We start from the raw sequence: 26,138 nt of genomic DNA on the forward strand, positions 1-26,138 counted from the left end.
CTTTCACTACTTTGTTAAATGTTTTTTTCTGGGGCTCACTTGCATGAGAAATCTGTTTCTTAGGACTCTCAAATTCCATTATTCTGTGGTCTACATATTAACAGCATTCCCCGGATCCTGCAATAATACAAATAAGGGAATAACAGTAATAATTTATTCAATTATGTATGCATATGCATATATGTATATATATACATGTATATATATGCTTACATATTATAAAATCAATGATAACAGTGATACAAGGGACTGGAGAGAGAAATTAGGATTATTTTGTTATTATAGGGTGCTGACTCTAGTGTTATTTGAAAGTAGACTTACATTAGTGGTAAATATATATTAAAAACCCTAAGGCAACCACTAAAAAACTAAAAAACAATAAATATTACCAAAATACGCTAAGAAAGGAGAGAAAATGGAATGACAGAAAATGCTCAATTAAAATGACAAAATGCAGAAAAAGAATGGGAAACACAAATAGGAACAAAGAATAAGGGCAGCAATTAGAAAGCATTAACAAATATAACAGATATTAATCCAACTATATCAGTAATCACTCTGAACATCAATGGTTTAAATATACCACTTAAAAACAAATTGTTAGAGGGATCAAAAAATAAGACCTATACATATGTTGCCTGCAAGAAACTCACTTTAAATATAAATAAATGGATAAAGAGGAATATACCATGCTAACATTAATCAAAAGAAAGCTGGAACAGCTATATCAATTTCAGACAGAGCAGACTTCAAAGCAAGGAAGTTATCAGGGATTAAGAAGTATATTACAATAATGATAAGGGGTTCACTTCTCCAAGAGACATAATAATCCTTCATGTTTATGGACATAACAGTGGAACATGAAACTATGTGAGACAAAAACTAATAGAACTGCAAGGAGAAACAGAAGAATGCATGTCTCTCAAAACTGGACAGATCCCATAGGCAGAAGAAAAGCAGTAAGGATACAGGTGAATGCACCAATAACATCAATCAACTGGATATAACTGATATAGACTACTTCACCGAACAACAGCAGAATTCACATTCTTGTCAAACTCATATAGGACATTCACCAAGACAGACCACATCTTAAGCCATAAAACACACCTTAACAAATTAAAAATAACTGACATCATATATCTCTGCTCTTAGACCACAATGGAATTAAACTAGAAGTCAATAACAGAAATATAACCAGAAAATTCCAAAATATGTGGAGATTAAACAATGTAGTTCTAAATAGCACATGGGTCAAAAGAGAAATATTAAAAGAAATTTTAAAATATTTTGAATTGGGTGAGAATGAAAATACAACTTACCAAATTTGTGGGATGCAGCGAAAGCAGTGTTTAGACAGCTATTTATAGCATTGAATGCATATATTAAAAGAAAAGAGATCTAAAAACATAAGTTTTTTTTTTTTTAGGAAACTAGAAAATGAGCAAATTAAACCCAAAGTAAGCAGAAGAAAAGAAATAAGAAATAGAGCAGAAATCAATGAAATTAGAAACCAGAAATTAGTACAGAAAGATCAATGAAACCAAAAGCTTTACAAAAAAACAAAACAACAACAACAACAAAAAAATAAGCTCCTAGTCTGGCTAAGGAAAAGAAAAAAAAAAGAGGACAAAAGTTACTAGTAACAGAAAAAAAAGAAGGGACCTCAATCACCAAAGGTCCCACTGAAATTAAAAGGATAATAAAAGGATACTATAAGCAACTCAATCCCTCAAAACTGAGATGAAAGACCAATTCTTTGAAAGACCCAATATGCCAAAACTCACACAAGAAGAAACAGATCATTTAAATAGGCTCAAAATCTATTAAAGAAGTTGAATCAATAATTAACAATCTTCCAAACTAGAAAGGTCCAGATGGGTTCACTGGTGAATTATGCCAAATACTTCATGCAGAATTTACACCAATTCTCTACAATCCCTTTCAGAAGACAGAAGCAAAGTGAACACTTACACTCATTCAATGAGGCTAGAATTACCCTAATACAAAAACCAAACAAAGATATTATAAGAAAACTATAGACTAATATCTCTCATGAATATAAGTGAAAAAATCCTGAACAAAACATTAGCAAATTGAATCCAGCAATGAATAAACAGAATTATACACCATGACCAAGTGGGATATATCCCAGGTACACATGCATGGTTCGTTCGATGTTCAAAAATCAATCCATGTATTCTATCATATCAACAGGCTAAAGAAGAAAAATCACATGATCATACCAATAGATGCACAAAAAGCATTTGATAAAATCCAATAGCCATTCATGACAAAAGCTCTCAGTAAACTAGGAATAGAGGGGAACTTCCTCAACTTGGTAAAGAATATCCACAAAAAAACCTACAGATAAAAATCATATTTAATGTTGAGAAACTGAAAGTTTTCACACTAAGATCAAGAACAAGGTAAAGATGTCCCCTCTCACCTGCTTTTCAATATTGCACTAGAAGTCCTAACTCATGCCTACAGTTTGAGAGGGGAGAAATAAAACAGTCTTTCTTCACATATGACTTTATCATCTGTATAGAAAATGCTAAAGAATTGACAAAAAAACTCCTCAAACTAGTAAGCAATTATAGCGAGTCTGCAGGGTACAGGTTAAATACAAAATCAATCCCACCTAAAATCCCAGCAAGTTATTTTGTGGATACTAACAAACAGATTCTAAAGTTTATATGGAGAAGCAAAAGACCCAGAAGGGCCAACTCAGTATTTAACAAGAAAAAAATTTAAAGGACTGATATTGCCTGACTTCAAGAATTCCTATGAAGCTTTCAAAATCCGGACAGTGTGGTATTGACAAAAACACAAGAGACAAATAGATCAATGAGACAGATGGAGAGCCCAGAATAAATATAGTCCACTGATCCTTTAAAAAATTTTTTTTAATATTTATTTTTGAGAGAGACAGAGAGACAGAGAATGAGAGGGGGAGGGCTGGAAGAGAAGGAGACACAGAATCTGAAGCAGGCTCCAGGCACTGAGCTGTCAGCACAGAGCCCAATGCAGGGCTCGAACTCACAGACCATGAGATCATGACCTGAGCAGAAGTCGGAGGCTTAACTGAGCCACCCAGGTACCCCACCACTGATTGCTGACAAAGTAGTTAAGACAATACAATGAAGCAAAGACAAAAAAAAAAAAAAAAAAAAAAAATCCAAATGCAGACTTTACACCGTCCACAAAAATTAACTCAAAATGGGTCATAGACCTAAATGTGTAAAACACAAAACTATAAAACTCTTAGAAGATCAAATAAGAGAAGAGCTGATGCTGGATATGGTAATGACTTTTTAGATACAACAACAAAGTCATGATCCATGAAAGAAATGATGGATAAACTGGACTTCATTAAAATTAAAAACTTTCTGCTCTGTTAAAAGCATTTTCAGTAATCGAAAAAAGCCTATGCCAGAGATGGTGGCGTAGGAGGACTCTGGGCTCACCGCGTCCTGCAGATCACTTAGATTCCACCCACACCTGCCTAAATAACCCAGAAAACTGCCAGAAGACTCGCAGAACGGATTCTCTGCAGCCAAGAGCACACTAGAGGCCCACAGAAGAGGGTAGGAAGGGCAGAGAGGCAGTGCGCGCTGCACGGACTGGCGGGAGGGAGCTGGGGCGGAGGGGCAGCCCGCCAGCCAAGCAGAGCCCCTGGAGTCTGGCTTGCAAAAGCGGAGGGGCCTGATGGAGTGTGTTCTGACAGCAAGCGGGACTTAATATCTGGGAGGTTATAAGTTAACAGCTCTGCTCAGAGAGAGCGGGAGGACTAGAGGACAATGGGAGGGAGAGTTGTTGAGCCCCAGACGAAAGAGCTCAGCTTGGCCAGGAACAAAGGCGCTCGCCAGCGCCATCTCCCTCGCCCATCCCCCAGCCAAAATCCCAAAGGGAACCAGTTCCTGCCGGGGAACTTGCTTGCACCGCACAAACATCCAACCCTGTGCTTCTGCAGATCCATACCTCCGGAGGCGGGTCTGACTCCCTCCCGGTGCCACAGGGCCCTCCCAAAGCAGATCACTGAAGGAGAAGCGAGCTGAGCCTGCCCCTCCCACCCCCGTGCACCTTGCCAATCCACCCCAGTTAATACGCCAGATCCCCAGCACCACGAGCCTGGCAGTGTGCAAGTAGCCCAGACGGGCCACGCCACCCCACAGTGAATCCCGCCCCTAGGAGAGGGAAAGAGAAGGCACACACCAGTCTGACTGTGGTCCCAGTGGTGGGCTGGGGGCAGACATCAGGTCTGACTGCGGCCCCGCCCACCAACACAAGTTATTCAAACAGCACAGGGGAAGTGCCCCACAGTTCCCCACCACTCCAGGGACTATCCAAAATGAGGAAACAGAAGAATTCCCCTCAAAAGAATCTCCAGGAAATAACGACAGCTAACGAACTGATCAAAAATGATTTAAACAATATAACAGAAAGTGAATTTAGAATAATAGTCATAAAATTAATCGCTGGGCTTGAAAACAGTATAGAGGACAGTAGAGAATCTATTGCTACAGAGATCAAGGGACTAAGGAACAGCAAGGAGGAGCTAAAAAATGCCATTAATGAGCTGCAAAATAAAATGGAGATGACCACAGCTCGGATTGAAGAGGCAGAGGAGAGAATAGGTGAACTAGAAGATAAAATTATGGAAAAAGAGGAAGCTGAGAAAAAGAGAGATAAAAAAAAATCCAGAAGTATGAGGGGAAAACTAGAGAACTAAGTGATGCACTAAAGAGAAATAATCCACGCATATTTGGTATTCCAGAGGAGGAAGAGAGAGGGAAAGGTGCTGAAGGTGTATTTGAAGAAATAATAGCTGAGAACTTCCCTGATCTGGGGAAGGAAAAAGGCATTGAAATCCAAGAGGCACAGAGAACTCCCTTCAGACGAAACTTGAATCGATCTTCTGCATGACATATCATAGTGAAACTGGCAAAATACAAGGATAAAGAGAAAATTCTGAAAGCAGCTAGAGATAAACGTGCTCTAACATATAAAGGGAGACCCATAAGACTCGTGACGGATCTCTCTACTGAAACTTGACAGGCCAGAAAGGAATGGCAGGAAATCTTCAATGTGATGAACAGAAAAAATATGCAGCCGAGAATCCTTTATCCAGCAAGTCTGTCATTTAGAATAGACGGAGAGATAAAGGTCTTCCCAAACAAACAGAAACTGAAGGAATTCGTCACCACTAAACCAGCCCTACAAGAGATCCTAAGGGGGATCCTGTGAGACAAAGTACCAGAGACATCGCTACAAGCATGAAACCTACGGACATCACAATGACTCTAAACCCATATCTTTCTACAATAACACTGAATGTAAATGGACTAAATGCACCAACCAAAAGACATAGGGTATCAGAATGGATAAAAAAACAAGACCCATCTATTTGCCGTCTACAAGAGACTCATTTTAGACCTGAGACACCTTCAGATTGAGAGTGAGGGGATGGAGAACTATTTATCATGCTACTGGAAGTCAAAAGAAAGCTGGAGTCGCCATACTTATATCCGACAAATGAGACTTTAAATTAAAGGCTTTAACAAGAGATGAAGAAGGGAATTATATAATAATTACAGGGTCTATCCATCAGGAAGAGCTAACAATTATAAATGTCTATGTGCTGAATACGGGAGCCCCCAAATATATAAAACAATTACTCACAAAAATAAGCAACCTTATTGATAAGAATGTGCTAATTGTAGGGGACTTTAACACTCCCCTTACAGAAATGGATTGATCATCTAGATACACGGTCAATAAAGAAACAAGGGCCCTGATTGATACAGTGGATCAGATGGACTTGACAGATATATTTAGAACTCTGCATCCCAAAGCAACAGAATATACTTTCTTCTCGAGTGCACATGGAACATTCTCCAAGATAGATCACATACTGGGTCACAAAACAGCCCTTCATAAGTATACAAGAATTGAGATCATACCATGCATACTTTCGGACCACAATGCTATGAAGCTTGAAATCAATCACAGGAAAAAGACTGGAAATCCTCCAAAAGCATGGAGGTTAAAGAAACCCTACCAAAGAATGAATGGGCCAACCAGGTGATTAGAGAAGAAATTAAAAAATATATGGAAACAAACAAAATGAAAATACAACAATTCAAATGCTTTGGGATGCAGTGAAGGCAGTCCTGAGAGGAAAATACATTGCAATCCAGGCCTATCTCAAGAAACAAGAAAAATCCCAAATATAAAATCTAACAGCACACCTAAAGGGAATAGAAGCAGAACAGCAAAGATACCCCAAACCCAGCAGAAGAAGAGAAATACGAAAGATCAGGTCAGAAATAAACAATATAGAATCTAAAAAAACTGTAGAGCAGATCAATGAAACCAAGAGTTGGTTTTTTGAAAAAATAAACAAAATTGATAAACCTCTAGCCAGGCTCCTCAAAAAGAAAAGGGAGATGGCCCAAATATTACAATCATGAATGATAATGGAATTATACAACCAATCCCTCAAAGATACAAGCAATTATCAGGGAATACTATGAAAAATTATATGCCAACAAACTGGACAACCTGGAAGAAATGGACAAATTCCTAAACACCCACACACTTCCAAAACTCAATCAGTAGGAAATAGAAAGCTTGAACAGACCCATAACCAGCGAGGAAATTGAATCAGTTATCAGAAATCTCCCAACAAGTAAGAGTCCAGGACCAGATGGCTTCCCAGGGGAGTTCTACCAGATGTTTAAAGCAGAGATAATATCTATCCTTCTCAAGCTATTCCAAAAAATAGAAAGGGAAGGAAAACTTCCAGACTCATTCTATGAAGCCAATATTACTTTGATTCCTAAACCAGACAGAGACCCAGCAAAAAAGAAGAACTACAGGCCAATATCCCTGATGAATATGGATGCAAAAATTCTCAATAAGATACTAGCAAATTGAATTCAACAGCATATAAAAAGAATTATTAACCATGATCAAGTGGGATTCATTCCTGGGATGCAGGCCTGGTTCAATATTCGCAAATCAATCAACGTGATACATCACATTAATAAAAGAAAAGATAAGAACCATATGATCTTGTCAATCGATGCAGAAAAAGCATTTGACAAAATTCAGCATCCTTTCTTAATAAAAACCCTTGAGAAAGTCCGGATAGAAGGAACATACTTAAAGATCATAAAAGCCATTTATGAAAAGCCCACAGCTAACATCATCCTCAATGGGGAAAAACTGAGAGCTTTATCCCTGAGATCAGGAACACGACAGGGATGCCCACTCTCACTGCTGTTGTTTAACATAGTGTTGGAAGTGCTAGCATCAGCAATCAGACAACAAAAGGAAATCAAAGGCATCAAAATTGGCAAAGATGAAGTCAAGCTTTCACTTTTTGCAGATGACATGATACTATACATGGAAAATCTGACAGACTCCACCAAAAGTCTGCTAGAACTGATACATGAATTTAGCAAAGTTGCAGGATACAAAATCAATGTACAGAAATCAGTTGCATTCTTATACACTAATAATGAAGCTACAGAAAGACAAATAAAGAAACTGATCCCATTCACAATTGCACCAAGAAGCATAAAATACCTAGGAATAAACCTAACCAAAGATGTAAAAGACCTGTATGCTGAAAACTATAGAAAGCTTATGAAGGAAACTGAAGAAGAAATAAAGAAATGGAAAAACATTCCATGCTCTTGGATTGAAAGAATAAATATTGTCAAAATGTCAATAGTACCCAAAGCTATCGACACATTCAATGCAATCCCAATCAAAATTGCACCAGCATTCTTCTCAAAGCTAGAACAAGCAATCCTAAAATTCATATGGAACCACAAAAGGCCCCGAATAGCCAAAGTTAATTTTGAAGAAAAGACCAAAGCAAGAGGCATCACAATCCCAGACTTTAGCCTCTACTACAAAGCTGTAATCATCAAGACAGCACGGTGTTGGCACAAAAACAGACACATAGACCAATGGAATAGAACAGAAACCCCAGAACTAGACCCACAAACGTATGGCCAACTCATCTTTGACAAAGCAGGAAAGAATATCCAATGGAAAAAAGACAGTCTCTTTAACAAATGGTGCTGGGAGAACTGGACAGCAACATGCAGAAGGTTGAAACTAGACCACTTTCTCACACCTTTCACAAAAATAAACTCAAAATGGATACAGGACCTGAATGTGAGACAGGAAACCATCAAAACCCTAGAGGAGAAAGCAGGAAAAGACCTCTCTGACCTCAGCCGCAGCAAGTTCTTACTTGACGCATCCCCAAAGGCAAGGGAATTAAAAGCAAAAATGAACTATTGGGACCTCATGAAGATAAAAAGCTTCTGCACAGCAAAGGAAACAATCAAAAAAACGAAAAGGCAACCAACAGAATGGGAAAAGATATTTGCAAATGACATATCGGACAAAGGGCTAGTATCCAAAATCTATAAAGAGCTCACCAAACTCCACACCTGAAAAACAAAGAATCTAGTGAAGAAATGGGCAGAAAACATGAATAGACACTTCTCTAAAGAAGACATCCAGATGGCCAACAGGCACATGAAAAGATGCTCAACATTGCTCCTCATCAGGGAACTACAAATCAAAACCACACTCAGATATCACCTCATGCCAGTCAGAGTGGCCAAAATGAACAAATCAGGAGACTATAGATGCTGGTGAGGATGTGGAGAAACAGGAACCCTCTTGCACTGTTGGTGGGAATGCAAACTGGTGCAGCCGCTCTGGAAAACAGTGTGGAGGTTCCTCAAAAAATTAAAAACAGACCTACCATATGACCCAGCAATAGCACTGCTAGGAATTTACCCAAGGGATACAGGAGTACTGATGCATAGGTGCACTTTTGCCCCAGTGTTTATAGCAGCACTCTCAACAATAGCCAAATTATGGACAGAGCCTAAATGTCCATCAACTGATGAATGGATAAAGAAATTGTGGTTTATATACACAATGGAGTACTACGTGGCAATGAGAAAGAATGAAATATGGCCCTTTGTAGCAACGTGGATGGAACTGGAGAGTGTTATGCTAAGTGAAATAAGCCATACAGAGAAAGACAGATACCATATGTATTCACTCTTATGTGGATCCTGGGAAACTTAACACAAACCCATGGGAGAGGGGAAGGAAAAAAAAAAGAGGTTAGAGAGGGAGAGAGCCAAAGCACTCTTAAAAACTGAGAACAAACTGAGGGTTGATCGCGGGTGGGAGGCACAGGAGGGTGGGTGATGGGCATTGAAGAGGGCACCTTTTGGGATGAGCACTGGGTGTTGTATGAAACCAATGTGACAATAAATTTCATATATTTTAAAAAAAGCATTTTCAAGAGAATGAGAAGACAAACCACAGGTTGGGAGAAAATATTTACAAAAGAAACATCTGATAAAGGACTGTTATCCAAAATATACAAAGAACTTTTTAAAAACTCAACAATAATAAAACAACCTGATTAAAAAATGGACCAAAAGACTTCACAGACACCTCACCAAAGAAGATATTACAGATGTCAAATGAGCATATGAAAAGATGCTCCACATCATATGTCATCAGGGAAATGCAAATCAATACCACAAGGAGATATCACTATACATCTGTTTGTTGACAAAACCAAATGTTGGCCAGGATGCAGAACCACAGGAACTCTCATTCACTGCTGGTGGGAATGTAAACTGGTACAGCCACTTTGGAAGACAGTTTGGCATTTCTTACAAAACTCAAGGTATTCTTACCATATGTTCCAGCGATTGAGGTCTTCGGTATTTAGCGAAAGGGGTAGAAAATTTGTGTTCACACAAAAATCTGTATATGGATGTTTGTAGCAGTTTTATTCATCACTGCCAAAACTCGAAACAACCAAGAAGTTGTTAGTAGGTGAATGGATAAATAAACTGTACATCCAATGGAATATTAATTCAGTGCTAAAAAGGAATGACCTATGAAACCATGAAAAGACATGGAGAACCTTTACATGCATATTACTAAGTGAAAGAAGCCAATGTGCAAAGGCTGCTTTTACATACCATCATATTGTATGATTCCACCTATATGACCTTCTGGAAAAGGCAAAACTATGAAGAAGGTAAGATGATCATTGGTTGCCAGAAGTTGGGGGAGGCAAGGATGAATAGGCAGAGCAGAAGACTTGTATAAGACAGTGAAAATACTCATATATAATACCGTAAGAGTAGATACATGCCAAGCAATTGTCCAAACTCAAAGAAAGTACAACACCAAGAACGAACCTTAATGTAAATCATGGACTCTCGGTGATTACCATGTGTCAGGGTTAAGTTCATCGGTTGTAACATGTATAGCATTCTGGTGTGGGATGTTGGTAATGGGGGAGGTTATGCACCTATTGGGGTAGCAGTATATCTGTACCTTCCTCTCAATTCTGCTGTGAACCTAAAACTGCTGTAAAAAAATAAAGTCTTAAAAACAACTTTCCTAGGTCTCCTCCTCCTGTATATTATGCAATATAATTTCAGTTGAGATAGACGTTTTACCTTTGCTCTTTTTAGAAATTATTATTTCAGTACATGTAAGTTTTCCTCAGAAACAAAATGAACATATCCACATACATTTACTTCTCCAATGATGCAATAAAAGGTATTTGGAGCTTTAGGGTATCTGTGGCTTCATCTTATAATCTCCAGCTTTGTTTCATGATTCTGCCAAAAATCATTACAAGAATAATTTTTATGGAAGCTCATTTTGGGCTCCAACACACAATTCATATGGGTTTAAAATAACATGGTTAAGACGTTTGATATTTGTGTCACATTAGTAACTATTTAAGATACTCTATTTAGTCTTTAACAAACGAACATTTGTAAGTGGATGTGTGCAACTTGATAAAGTGGTTAATGTGGCTTCCTGCTCTTCCTTGTGAGTATTTCAAAAAGAAGGAAAACATTTTGAAAGAAAAAAGTAACACTGCTTTTGATTGGTATGCATTCTGGGTTGAGACCGTTCCCTGAGTCTGAAAGGGCATAATATCACCATGGCTTGGAAGAGAGTTCAAATGTCCAGGAAATCCAATTCTTTCAAATGTCTGAGTCAGAGGGAACAAGGGCTTGAGGTAAAATAGCAGCAGAGGAAGGGAAAGTGGAGGAGAGTTGGGAAAGTCATTCTGGAGATCAACTCACAAGTGTTTGGGCATGGGGAGTGAAGGGAGGGTCCAAGGTTTCATATAAATGGAGAAGGATGGTTCCCGTTCCCCCAAAAGAGACCATGGGGAACGAAAGCTGTGTGGGACAAGGTGTATTCAGTTGAATTATATGTGGCAGCAAGATATCTAGGTACATGGAAATGAAAAATGTGAAGTCAGGTGGGAGTGAGAAGTGTATCTTTGGGTGTCAATCACTTTGAGCTACCTGTTGATGCCATGGCATCAGAAGGAATTGCTAAGTGAGAAAGTAAAGAGAGAAAAGAGAAACACTCTGAATACGAATCTTTGGCAAATACACGTTTGGAGACTGATGGATGAATCGAAGTCAGAGCAAAAACATTCAGGGAAGTAGGAGAGGAATCCAGAGAATCCAGCTGGGGAAAAAAAGACAGGTGAGCTTTTCAAGTAAAGGGTGGTCCATGGGCTTGGACAGTGAAGCAAGGACCAGCATGTCCTTTAGAACGGGAGTTCCCCACCATGTCTTGAGCAGTCACCAGTAATGCTTCAACAAACACTAGCATCGTACATGAGTAAGGTTAGAACAAAGCTAAAAGTTTACATCTTGTCTTTTCTCACCACAACATAATACAAGTTCTCTAAGAGTGGCACAGCACATATTTTAGTTCACTTTGTTCTAATGAAATCACATCGATTGCTCTATGTGTCACACCTTCAACACTTAAACAATGCAGTGTACAATTAGAGAGGTGAGTCATAAATGTAGATGCACACAATTGGTGGTTTTCTCTTTAATTATCAGTTTACGTTTACTGAGAATTGTAATTTGACAGGACCTGGAGATGCTATAGGAAATACACTGACCTTTGGTTGGATAAACAATCAGAGAGTTAAAGAAACAGGAAAAGAAAATACTGCCAAAAATTACTCATCTCCTACCTTGCCCTTAACCACATCAAAACTGTATTTAAGAAGACAGAGGACCATAGCATCCCATACGTGCCCATATGACCAGTGGTTCCCAGGTCAGAATGGCTGGGGACAGATGTAGGGTCTCAGCAAGTTACTGAATAGTATTTCTCTGACTCTGACCCCACCCCTGACTGTGGATCTTCTAATACTTCTTCAGAGTTCCACTCAGTCATTCGTGGGAAGGTCCTCAGGGCTGTCTCATATGTGTCCATCTGGTCTGGACCCTGGGGATCACTTATGCAGCCAAGACCTCTAACACCCTGAAAAATGTGGCAAAGTTCTCACAAGTGTATGGCTTACCCCACTTGTGAAACTTTCAATTTTCGACAAAGCGGCCAGCAATAAGGCTTGCAAAGGCAACAATGCAGCTTTGCATTCATAAGGCCTCTTAGGATAGTCATGAAAAAGTGTTTTTAATTTTTCATTTTTAATTCCTGCTTTCTCCACCAAGATTCCTTCCTCTAAGACGTATAGTCTCCTCAGTCCCTCTCCCTTTATCCCTATCTGGTTACACTTGGCAGATAAACTCATTGCCTACTTTCCTGAGACTAGAAACCAACAAGTGAGCAGCAAGTTTTGTTTCAAAGCATACATTATCCAGAAGACTGAGCTGCTTTATTGGAGCAATCCTATGTCATTCAGCTTTATATCTCCTGTGCCTAGTACAGTTCCTGGCACAGAGTAGGTACTTGATAAATATTTGCCAAAAGGATCAATGAATGAATTATGGACTTTGGAGTCAGACAGAGACAGGGGTTCAAACCCCAACTCAGTCATTTATTAGCTTTTTGGCATTAGGTGACTTATTACAATTCTCAGTCCCAGTCTTACATGCAAAATAGCAAGAATATCCTGTCCTATCACTGTAAGAATTAAAATAGATAATGGATATAAAGTGCTTATTAGCACAGTGCCGGACACACAGTAAGTGTTCCATGAATAATATTTTCCTTCCTCTGTAAAGAACACCACATCTCCCACTGTATGGATGCCTCCTGCAGCATCTGGTAAAGTGCTAGGCATGTGAGTGAAACATAATCAATGCTTCCTGCATGAAACTGTAGTAATAGAAGGAAAGTGCAGTGAAACAGCGATAATTTATATTTGTGAGAATTATCTAGCATTGATTTCAATATACTCATTTTCTTCTCGAAATTAAGTAACCCCCTTTAAGAATTTCTTCTTTAAAATTATCCACATTTAGATGAAGATTTAAGCCACAAATGACATGACACTTCCATCATTAGAAAAAGAAAAAAAAATAGGGGCGCCTGGGTGGCTCAGTCGGTTAAGCATCCAACTTCAGCTCAGGTCATGATCTCACAGTTCAGGGTTTGAGCCCCATGTTGGGGTCTGTGCTGACAGCTCAGAGCCTGGACCTGCTTCAGATTCTCTGTTTCCGTCTCTCTTTCTCTGCCCCTCCCCAACTTGTGCTCGCTCTCTCTCTCTCTTTCTCAAATAAATAAACATTTAAAAAAAAGAATTAAGGGGCGCCTGGGTGGCGCAGTCGGTTGAGCGTCCGACTTCAGCCAGGTCACGATCTTGCGGTCCGTGAGTTCGAGCCCCGCGTCAGGCTCTGGGCTGATGGCTCAGAGCCTGGAGCCTGTTTCCGATTCTGTGTCTCCCTCTCTCTCTGCCCCTCCCCCGTTCATGCTCTGTCTCTCTCTGTCTGAAAAATAAATAAATGTTGAAAAAAAAAATTTTTTTTAAAAAAGAATTAAAAAAAATAGGGGCGACTGGGTGGCTCAGTTGATTAAGTGACATCTGATTTCAACTCAGGTCATGATCTCACAGTTCATGAGTTTGAGTCCCTCGTCAGGTTCTGAGCTGTCGGCGTGAAGCCTACTTGGGGGTCTCTCTCTCCCTCTCTTTCAAAAATAAATAATAAATATATTAAAAAATAAATTAAAAATATATAAACATATATAACACACATATAAACATGTATTTGTGAATATATTCATAAATTATTTATACTTATTATTTATAAATATTTAAAATATACAAACATATATAGATAAATACAAATATATATAAAAACAAATGTGGTGAGAGATTAGGGTGGAATGACATGGGCAGAGGCAAAAAGAGAAAAGAACTTATTTCCTTAAAAGAAAGGGTAAGTTCATTTAAAAGACATAGATGCCTGCTCTGCTTCTTCTCTGTCACCTAGACTCATTCTTCACTTTGCCTCGTTCTCTGACTGAAAGAATTCTTCACTTGTCTGTTTGACACTTCATTTCCAAAGATCACGAAAAGCTTCTCTAGAATTTAAAAATGCAACTGAAACTAAGTAAAAGAAAAATATAGGTGTAAAAAAATAGAAAAATGGAAAAATTACAAGGCAGCTATATTCAAATTATAAACTGAGTTGGATTTCAACCTAATTGTAAGTTGGGAACTTAAGAGTGCCTTTTAAAAAAAAATGTTTATTTACTTTGAGAGACAGCACACGCACATGTGTGTGAGCGAGCAGGAGAAGGGCAAAGAGAGAGGGAGAGAGAGAATCCTAAGCAGACTCTGTACTGTTAGTGTAGAGCCCTAAGGGGGGCTCGATCTCACAAATGGTGAGATCATGACCTGGACCAAAATCAAGAGGATGCTTAACAACCGACTGAGCCACGCAGGTGCCCTAAGAGTGCTTTTCCTCAATCAACAACATTGTAAAACTAGAATAGTTCTTTTGGATAGTTGGAAAAAAAGCTTAATTAACTCATAGCCTGTCTAAAATATGATCTTAATTGTGCAATTTCCTAGAATATATCCTATAATATATCAATAAACATTAACAAGGTTATTTCTATTATTATAAACACAGGGCCCTCATTGTGTAGGTCCAGAAGTTACTGTTCACAAGACACATAGTTCCATAGAACCCCGGTGTATGTTACCCCCTGACATTGTGTACCATGGTGGTCCCACCCAAATCTCAGTAATTCACGCCCTTAGGTAGTTCTTCCCCAAGGCCTGAAGGAGAGTCTTACACAGTTCTGAGAACAGGACAGATTGTTTTGAGAACCAGTTAAGTCTGCACATCTGTATAAGACCCCAAGGTTCCTCTAGGCATGGGTGACAGAGGCACAGACATGCGTATTCACTAAGCCTTGGGGACCTGGCACACATCGATAATAGTAGCTGCCATCTACTGTACTGTGCTAGGTGTTGTTTCTAAGTTTTTGCACAACTATCCACACCATTACTGCTAATAATGGCTTAAACTTATGGGTTCTTACTATGTGTTATTCATTGTGTTAAATGCTTTACAGGCATTATCTTAACTGATAGGTAGGTACTACTGCTATTTCCATTTTAAAGATGAAAAACTGAGGTGCAGAGAGGTTAAGTTTTTCAAATCACACATAGAACCAAGGTTCTAGAAGGGTTTTTAGGGTTTAAATATCTTACCCAAAGTGAACTAACATGTAGTGAAGCCACAATTCAAAACACTCGTCTTATAATCATTTCTTATGTATTTTGAATTGAGCACGGACCAAAGGATAATTTTCCACATTGAAAGCTGAGTTCAGGAGGTGAACCCCAGGCAACTTATATTCACAACTGACTCACAAATTGAATGATAGCAACTTTGAAAGCATTTATGTTAAATAATAATGTACTAATACATAACAAGAGCTTGTGTTCCCAGGAATTTAACAAATGACCTACTACTATAGTAATGTAGGTATGTTAGGTGTAAAACCTACAGAAGAAAAAGGAAAGACTAACTTGCCACACTTTTTAAAAGGAATATAAATACAGGGGTACAAATCTAATGTTTCGACTCTAGTTTCCACATAAGAATAACAAACAAAGATGTTCTGCAAGCATTAGGACAGGAGAGAAATATTGCCATTCAGCTATAAACTGCTGAAAGGAACTCCTTTAACTTAACACCAAAGCATGGAATTTACAGCATTAAATCAGCTGTAAATTAAAAGGGCAATACAATTAAGGCCATACCTGAATCTTTTATTTGGTCCCATGTGTATAACCATAGGAAGGATAGAATTCATACAGAGATCTATTTATGTATGTAAACATTTAAAAGAAAAAAAGACTGATGTCTAATTAAATTTCACTTTAGTTTTGTGTAAAGAAATATATGCTCCCCTACTTCAGAAATCATTCCAATTTTACCTGTTAGTATCTATGATGGGCATACGTTTTATATCTGGTATCATAAATTTTAGGTGATTTATTAACTCCTCTACTAGATATAACACATGTGAGAGTAAGACAGTGCTGAGGGACCTTTTCAATTCTAACAAGTGCCTTTCACGTAGTAGATGATCAATAACATTTTGTTGAGTTTGATTAATATGTAAGACATTTTAGCATTAAAACAAAAGCATTATTTTTGCTTGTTTCCCAGAAAAAAAGAAAATATTTGACACGGACTTACAGAGGTTGGTGGATAACTCGGGATTTCTCCAGAAGGTATTCAGAAATCTGTGCTCCCACTACAGCTCCAGAAGAGGTAAATTTCATTTCTAAGTATTTTCCAAATCGGCTGGAATTGTCATTTATAATAGTGGAGGCATTGCCAAAGGCTTCCACCAAATTGTTCACTTGTAAAATCTTCTCTTGCAGAGTTCTGTTATTAGCCTAGAGAAAATGTCAAGATTGTTCTTTAAATGTAAAAAATTGATTTTGTATATAATAAAATGCTGCTTCTTTGATAAACACTATATGTAGACATAAATGTACTGAGAGCATATTCTTGGCATACTGCCAGATGTTAGAATATCTAGACTATTTTTCCTTTCCCCTAAGTGCATTCACCCACTTGCTTTCTCCAAGGGGCAAAGAGATGTTCTGTACTTTTTCTACTGAAATATAGTTCTGGTCAGTGCTCGATTTACAAACACAATTTATAAGCAGTCTATGCATACTGGGGTATACCTCTCATTTTGTTATTCCTCCTCTACTTCCCTGGGCCCCATCCAAATGCTCCCCAAGGTCAGAACCACTTCCCTTGCTTCCATGGAAGCTGTTAAGGCTGGAAATAAGGGAGTAAAGGTAATTTGTCAATTCAGAAGTAGGGAAAAGGGAGGAACTGTGAAAACTGAGAACAGTTCAGAAGTGTGGACGGAAGGGGTGGAACCCCAGTCAAGACCAGTGGGCCTACTTGGCTGTCCCTCTATTTTCTCCTACCCCATCTCGTATACTCCTTCCCTGAAACAAGTGTTATTGTTATAATTAGGTTAAGGAGGTATCAGTCATTCACATCTTGGTAGAAATTACATTGAGTAGATTATGTTTAGTGTAATACCTGGTTGAAATCAGCTGTGTTAAAGGTATGCAAATTATACAAGTAAGGGAGAGGAGCAGTTGGTATTTCTGGAACAGGGGCCATGTTAGGACGTAGGTGGGCTGGAGTGGGTATTTACAAGGAGGGTTTGGGGGCATATAAAGACTTTTAGTAGCTTCTAAAATAGGCAATAAGGGTTGAGAGAAGAGAATCATGAGCACTGGAACAAGCTTAGGCCTTCTAAAATGGGGCTGGATTTGCACTCATATAAAAGGTGAGAAAGCATCTTTATCCACCTGTATTAACTAGCAGTGCCTTTATTAAATAAGATTATAAGGACTGCATATTACAAATGTAAATTCAACCCACCAAACATCCTGTTTTGTATCTGGTAAATCTTTATCAAGGAGATAAGTAAAAGATATGATAAGATCTAATATGGGTAGGATTCTGGGAGAGATATATATTCCCAGTTAATATTAAATCACATTTTTAGCTCCTGAATAAGATAAAGTGAGTAGATAAACAGGTTTACTGACATCTACAAAACAAAAGTCACGCACAAGTTAATCCATCATTGACGGGACCCTCTATGCAACCACAAAAGAGAATAGCAAAGGCCCTTGTGGACGTGGACGGTCCTTGAGTAAATTAAGTCAGGTGTTCAAGTCTTCTATGGCAGGATCATATGCTGTGCCTCACCACCCCTCTCCCTCAAAAATCACACCTTTTTTTTTCTTCTTATCCTAGAAGTAAGGAGAGGGGAAGTTGATGGAAAATGGGATGCGGAAGGGATCGGGATGACAGTCCTGAGGTAGCACTAGCTTCCTGGTCACTACTGGCTGTTCCAGTTCTAGCAAAGTCATGTTTCTATTTCATACGCACACACGTGATTGAAAACATAAAAACTAGTTAATTGATTTTTTAACACAAGCACAGAAATCTGTCAGTTAATTGATTTTTAATATAAGCACAGAAATCTGTCAACTGATGATTCTGAAAATGAATTAGATTCAATTAAGAAGTTGTTTTGACATGATGAAGCTTCACCCTTTTATGGAGAGATTAAGTCTGTCCTTACACTCACAGTACTTAGAAGATTCTTATAATCATAGTGAAGAAAAATTTTAATAGAATACTATATCGTGTATAACTATGTGGATCATAATAAAAATCTTCACAGGGATCAGTTGTACACAATGGTTTTTTTTCCCTTAATTTTAGTCATCCTAATATATATATATTTCTTGACTTTATTCAAGGACCCTACCTGGAAAATCAAACCAAGTTTCTATCGTCAACTTCTCTTTTTCAAAAATTAAGGTATATTTTTACACACAGTAAAATTCATCCTTTATAGTGGCTCAGTTGGTTAAGAGGTTACGCATCTGACTTTGGCTCAGATTGTGATCTCACGTGTTTGTGGGTTCAAGCCTCGCGCCCTGCATTGGGCTCTGTGCCGACAGCTCAGAGCCTGGAGCCTGCTTCAGATTCTGTGTCTCCTTCTCTTTCTGGCCCTCTCCCAATTGTGCTCTGTTTCTCTGTGTCTCTCAAAAATAAATAATAAACATTAAAATCTTTAAAAAAAATTTATCCTTTATAGAGCACAGTTCTGAAAGTTTTTACAAACATGTACAATCAAATAACCCCCACTACAAATCCACACATAGGACAGTTTCATCACCTCCCAAAACTATATCGCTACCCTTTATAGTCAACCCCTCCCTCCATCCCCAGCCTGTGACAATCACTGATTTGTTTCTTTCTCTATAATTTTAATTTTTGTAATTTTTTTAAAAATTTTTTTCAGAGTGGGGGGAGGGGCAGAGAGAGAGGGAGACACAGAATCCAAAGCAGGCTGAAGACTCCAAACTGTCAGCACAGAGCCCAACACAGGGCTTGAACCCACCAACCATGAGATCATGAGCTGGAATCAACAGCAGATGCTTAACTGATGGAGCCACTCAGATGACCGTGTTTATATAACTTTAAATTTTCAGGAATGACATATAAATTGAATCATATAGCATATAGTCATCTGAATCTGACTCTTTTGACTTAACACAATGCATCTGACATTCATCCAAATCTCATCTAATGAGATTCATTCCTTGTATCAATGTTTGTTCCTTTTTGTTATTGAACAATATTCCACTGTATAGATGTACTGGTTTGTTTATCCATTCCCTTGTTTGGTTGTTTCCTCATTCTGGAGATTATGAACAAAGCCACTATATGTATTTGTCTGTGGTTTCTGTATGAACATGAGTTTTCATTTTATTTGGATAAATAAACTAAGAGTAGGATTGCTGGGCTGGATGATAAGTATAGTTTAAATTTATAAAAATATTCCCAGGGTGCCTGGGTAGTTCATCGGTTAAGCGTCTGACTCTTGATTTTAGCTCAGGTCATGATCTCACAGTTCATGGGTTTGAGCCCTGCACTAGGCTCCACGCTGAGAGCATGGACCCTGCTTAGGATTCTTTCTCTCCCTCTCTCTCTGCCCATCCCCCACTTGCTCTCTCTCTCTCTCTCTCTCTCTCTCTCTCTCTCAAAATAAACTTTAAACGACAACAAAAAAAACCCAAAAACAAAACTTCCAAACTATTTTCCAAAGTGACTGCACTATTTTGTATTTCAACAGAAATATATGAGAGTTCCAGTTATTCCCCATGCTTCTCAGCAGTTGGCATTATTAGATAAAAGAAAAAATTAGACATTTTAATAGGTGTGTAATGATGTCTCATTGTGTTTTAATTTGCACTTCCCCAATGACAACTGATGTTGAACAACTTTTCATTTGTATATCTGCCATCTACATATTGTCTTTTGGTGAAGTGACTGTTCAAGCCTTCTGTTCATTTTTAAAAATATACTTTTATCAGTTAACCCTAGTTGATACATCCTTTTGTTAATTTTTTGTTATTCTATTTCTTATTATTGGGTTTTAAGAGTGTTTTTATAATATATATATTAAGGATACAAGTTTTATTAGATTCATGACTTGCAAATAGTTTCTTTGAGTATGTAGCTTGTTGTTTCATTTTAACAATGTCATTCAGAGAACAGAAGTTCTTAATTTTGGTGAAATCTAATATTTTTCCCTGGTGAATTAGGCTTTTAACATTGAATATAATAACTATTGTAGCTCTACAGAGAGTGAAAATCAAGTAGTATTAGCTCTCCAACTTTGTTCTTTATCAAATTTGTTTGATTATTGTAGCTCTTTTGTCTTTCCATATAAATTTTTAATTCAGCTTGTCAATTTCTACAGAAAAAAATCCTGCTGGTATTCTTATTGTAATAGCACTGAATCTACAGATCAACTTTGGCATAATGGCATATGAAGAATTGGCATAATGAATCTTTTAATCCATGGACATGGTATAGTCCATTTATGTAGGTCTTCTTTGATTTCTTTTATCCATTTTTTCCATTTATCAGCATACAAATTTTGTACATATTTTAGAAGATTTAGATATAAATAGCTAATTTTTTGGTGCTATTGTAAATGAGACTTTAAAATTTCAATTTATAATTTATCATTGCTATCATTATAATTTATCATTATATATATAATACAAATTAACTTTTGTATTACATATAACATAGATGATATATATATTATATATGTAAAATTGATTTTTGTATATTAACTTCTTTTTTACCCACAAGGAATAAAAGGAGAAAAGTAAAGAAGGCGTTTAGTGAATGTGCTGGGGCTAAAAATAGAGAATATCACATTTATAAAGCCTTGCCTACTATAAGAGTGAGAAAAGTTAGAATATCCTCAAAGCAGAGCATATGCTTTTTATTTTATTTTTTAATATTTATTTATTTATTTATTTATTAACATTTATTCATCTTTGAGAGACAGAGACAGAGCACAAGTGGGGTAGGGGCAGAGAGAGAGGGAGACACAGAATCTGAAGGAGACTCCAGGCTCTGAGCTGTCAGCACAGAGCCTGACACAGGGCTCGAACTCACAAGCTGTGAGATAATGACCTGAACTGAAGTCAGTCGCTTAATGGACTGAGCCACCCAGGCACCCCAGAGCATATACTTTTTATACTGTTTGTTATATTTTAAACTCACAGAGGATAACAAGTGTGTTTTATAATTTCTGTACATTATCAAATGTGGGAATTAGCAAGCAGTAATCTAATCAGTTATATTAGGTTCTGAAGTATAACAAATATTTCTGTTAGGACAGTGAAAAATTATACCTTTCCAAGCACTGTCAGCTGCCGAACCAAAAGATGAGCACTTTCAGTCTTTCCAGCACCACTTTCTCCAGAAATAACAATGCACTGCACAATAAGAAAAGGAAACCATGAGAAAAGTTCATCCTCACAAGATCAGGCTTACACATAAGAACCTAAGAAGGGAATTTCTAAGAATGTGAAACTCTCCTTACCTGATCTGAATTATATGTTATCATGGACTGGTATCCTACGTCAGCCATTGCAAAAATGTGAGGAGGATTGGCAGTTCTCTTTGCTCCAATATATAGTTTAGAATGCTAATGGTTAAAAAGAACACATTTTGTGGGGCTTTTCTTTTTGTTTTTGTTTAAATCTTAAATTATTTATAGACAGAACTCTCAATTTTTAAGCAAAACATAAATCAAAATACACTCTCACACCACCAAAACTTTACATACATGTTACACACACATACTACCCATATTTACATGCACAAATCATGCACAATTATGTAAAATAAAGGCCTGATGTAAAAAAAAAAACCCAGAAATAGGATGTGACATAATAAAATATAGTATCACACTGGGAGCAGTATTTAAAAGAAGACTTTTTTCGGAGTGCAAACCACTTTCAAAGAAGAACTTAATATTTCAAAATACTATTATTTCAGGAAAAAAAAACCCAAAAAGCAAAAAAACAAGCAAACAGAAACCCAAAATACTGTAATTTCTTGATTTCGGCTTAGGTCATGATCTCACAGCTCTAGGGATCGAGCCCTACGTTGAGCTCTGTGCTGATAGTGAGAAGCCTGCTTGGGATTTTCTCTTTCTCTCTACCCTCTACTCTCTTTCAAAATAAATAAATAAACTTTAAAAAAAGTATAGGGATGCCTCCATAGCTCAGTTGGTTGAGTATCTGACTTCAGCTCAAGTCATGATCTCACAGTTTGTGAGATCGAGCCCCACATCGGGCTCGCTGCTGTCACCACAGAGCCCGCTTTGGATCCTCTGTCCTCCTCTCTCTGTTCCTCCCCCACATGTTCTCTCTCTCTCTCAAAAATAAACATTAAAAAAAGTATACAAAATCTTTAAGAAATAAAATAAAAAATGAAAAAATGAGAAGGGTGCCTGGCTGGTCCAGTCAGAAGAGCCTGTGACTCTTAATCTCAGGATCCTGGGTTCAACCCCCATGTGTGGTATAGAGATTACTTAAAAAAATAAGAAAAAAAAGAAAAAAGAAAAAGAAAAACAGCCTAGCTTAATTCCAGAATACTAATCTGTATTTAAACCATTAGGGCTTGAATAATAGATAATTATATACTCATATTCAAAAAAACACACACTGTCTGATACTAAAAACCAACTAATATGTCAAAAGGAATTTTAAAATTCATAATGACAAGTTTCATAGCCATTAAGTATATATTACCTGTAAAAAATGTAATTATGCTCTTCACTCTCCCATACTTGCTTCAGAGGTAGACAATAAGATACACTTTTGTAAACATCTATTTATTAATATGATACATAGTACAGGGCAGTTACCAATAACTATAAGTAATTAACATTCCACCACATACTTTTGGGAAAAGAAAGACCACAAACCATATCCAGACTGATTCACCTTCTATTTTTCCTATCTCTATGTTTTAGCAATAATTATCTGTTTATTCAAGATATTGAATAAAACTTTCTTTGGCATCATCTAAATTAATTTAAATATCTGAATAGTATAATTACTAGTACAAAGTAAGAGAATGTAAGCCACACCACATACCTCTGTGGAATAAAGACACAGACTCTGAAAAGGATTAAGAGCAATGAGTATATCTCCCACATAGATGTAAATCTGATCTCTGGAATAACACTTCTCAAGTTGCTCAGAGACTGTATTCTGTAATAAAATAAAAATATTTTTTTCTTAAAAATAATTTAAGGGTAGTTACAATTTAAAATGTAAACAGTAATAAATAAAACATCTGGAATCTGGACCAAGGATCAGAAGGAAATAGATATGCTGATAGTAAGAAGTATAACGTTGGGTCAGCAACTATCCTTCCACTTGGCAGACATTTTCTTGTTTTGAGAGCCATAGAGGTATGGCATTGTTCTGTGCGTTTTCCAAAGGTCACGTGAGATATTACAGGGATATTATATGTAGAAAGCCTTCCAGGAAGTAAGTAAATGTGGAAGATGAAAAAAAAAAGAGAGAGAGAAAAACCAATAGAAAAGGAAAAGGAAGATACAGTGAACATGACTTTATTCCAAACCAAGGTTATTTAGTGGCTCTGTAGAATATCTTAGCCCTTTGCTGAGACATTTGGCTTTATGAGGTACAGTGAAATGTGTGGAGAAGTAACTTTCATAGTTGATAAATCATGAGTACATGGAATCAATTTCAATAGTGTCAGAAATCATCATTTAAGACATGACACGAGAATAGCAAAACATCATAGCTCAAAAGAGACAAAAACAAAAGCACAGACAACAGAAACAAATAAACCCAGTGTTTAATATATAGGTCAGCAACATGATGAGTAAAGTCTTCTTTATAATATACAAATCCAGAAATTCACATCATTGAAAAATGTGGTATGAAAAGATTCATAAAGGTGCTGGCAAATCTCTGACTTGCGAACGCTACTTGATTACAAGATATTTGATGTTCCCAAGAAAGATTATTTCGAGCAAGTACTTCAGTTGTTTAAGCCACCCTAAATTTACCAAATGACTACTTCTGTTCAGAAGATGTCTCCTGATTTGTTGAATCTCAAAGGAAAATGTTCTGGCATGTATCAGATGTATTTAAAAAAAAAAAGTTGATCAGGCAGGATAGAGATCCCAACTTGTTATTGAAAGGGAGCTACTTATTTCTCTAATGATCTGATTATCCGGAATGAAGGGAGATGAGAGGAAGGGAAGCTAAAGCTATAATTTACTGGCTTGTATTTGTACCTTCGTAAGAGATGCTTGAGATAGCTGTGAGGCACTGGGTAAGAAGCGTCAAGTAGAATTCACTGCCCTAAAGGCCCAGCTCTCTGAGAGCAGGGGATCTGGGACCCCACAAGCAGGACACTGACCCTAGTTAAGACAGACAGGCTCTTGAGGTTTCCTAGAAGCCTCTGGGTATAGACACTGAGAGTGGAACAGAAGAGGAAATAGAAGGAGGATGCCACATTAGAGGTTGTAGGAAGCAGACCATTTTCTGACCTCAGTAAATCATCCCTCTGAGCTTTCTGGAAAGAATTCAGAGGAAAAAGGGTCTGTAACTTATAAGCAACTCATGCTAGTGGGAACCCACACCTTTGTAACCTGACTATCAAAAAAAAGAAAAAAAAATGACGTTAGGCTGGAAAGATCTGGAAATTTGAGTTATACGTATTAAAAGTGAAGATGGGAGAGATAATCAGGAAGCTAAGAGACATTGCATACAGATGCTATTCAAACAACTTCCTGTTCATATCTATAAGTTAAACAAAATCTAGAATGTTTAAGTTTAATTAAGCCACGTTTCTTACCTCATCCAAAACTTCTAGGGTTGCTAAATCGTCTACATCCTTCAGAGTGGATATTAGTGATCTCCTGAAGTTACTTTTCTTGGTGTGAATACGTTCATGTCTGTGGAGCAGTACAAAGAGAAAAATCCTTTCTGACTTGAGAACATATCACTGATCATAGCGGAAGTAGGTTTTAGATATATAGGAGATTAAAAAAACTACGAAGCTGATTTCCTAAATTCAATGATGACCACTTATCAGAAAATAGCCTAATATATTTTATCTGTTTTCTCCTCTCTATTGGAAAATTACAACATGTCAAGCTTACCTCACAGATGATGAAAAAAGTCCATTAATTCTATCAAGAACTCTCCTATATATAATTTGCTTGGAAGCTTCCTCTAAATTCCTATGTGTGACTTGATCTGTTACAAATTGGTGAGTCAGAGAGATCTGAATTCATTAGATTTCCAATTTTGTCTGAGGTAGTGTCAGACCATTGGTGGCCAAGGAATGGCAACATTAAAAATTATTATTCATCAATTTTTAAGAGAAATACAAAATAAACCCCATTGCGAATTTTCAAATGGTTAGACGTACGTAGAAAATTGGTTTCAGGCACTAGGAATTTATTTTCAAAGGAAACATTTCAGCAACTTCAGAGAACAGCCAAAGGTTCTTGATTTGACACGAAGGCTGTGGAAGCTGCTGAGATAGACACCATGGTTTGTTTCAACTTTTCTGGCCATGAAATTCTCATCTACTTGGTGTTTTGAACAAAACTGTATTTTCAAGGTTTATTTTTGGAGATACAGTAGACTTTTGAAACAATGTGCGGTTAGAGGTTCCAATGCCTCCACGAAGTCAAAAATCCAGGTATAACTTTTGACTCCTCAAAACTTAACTATAGTGTTGACCAGAAGCCTTACCGATAACATAAAGTTGATTAGCACATATTTTCTATGTTATACATATTTTATTCTGTATTCTTACAATAAAGTAAGCTAGGAAAAGAAAATACTATTAAGAAAATCATGAAGAATAGGGGTGCCTGGGTGG

At 37.3% G+C, this 26,138-nt stretch overlaps 1 protein-coding gene across 7 annotated transcripts in view; it reads right to left on the bottom strand.

The window, feature by feature from the left end:
* MYO3A (myosin IIIA) overlaps positions 1-26,138 on the bottom strand; it is a 243,192-nt gene that overhangs the window by 113,346 nt on the left and 103,708 nt on the right. For all 7 annotated transcript variants that reach the window (XM_040451173.1, XM_040451175.1, XM_040451172.1 and 4 more), the window contains 5 exons: positions 25,101-25,200; positions 23,360-23,476; positions 21,796-21,900; positions 21,605-21,688; positions 16,530-16,732 (listed from right to left, as the gene is read on the bottom strand). In XM_040451173.1, coding sequence (XP_040307107.1) covers positions 16,530-16,732; positions 21,605-21,688; positions 21,796-21,900; positions 23,360-23,476; positions 25,101-25,200 — 609 coding nt within the window. The remainder of the gene's footprint in view (positions 1-16,529; positions 16,733-21,604; positions 21,689-21,795; positions 21,901-23,359; positions 23,477-25,100; positions 25,201-26,138) is intronic.

This window comes from Herpailurus yagouaroundi, unplaced genomic scaffold (genome assembly GCF_014898765.1).
Source record: "Herpailurus yagouaroundi ecotype Mexico unplaced genomic scaffold, PumYag 203, whole genome shotgun sequence".
NCBI classification, from domain to species: Eukaryota; Metazoa; Chordata; class Mammalia; order Carnivora; family Felidae; genus Herpailurus; species Herpailurus yagouaroundi.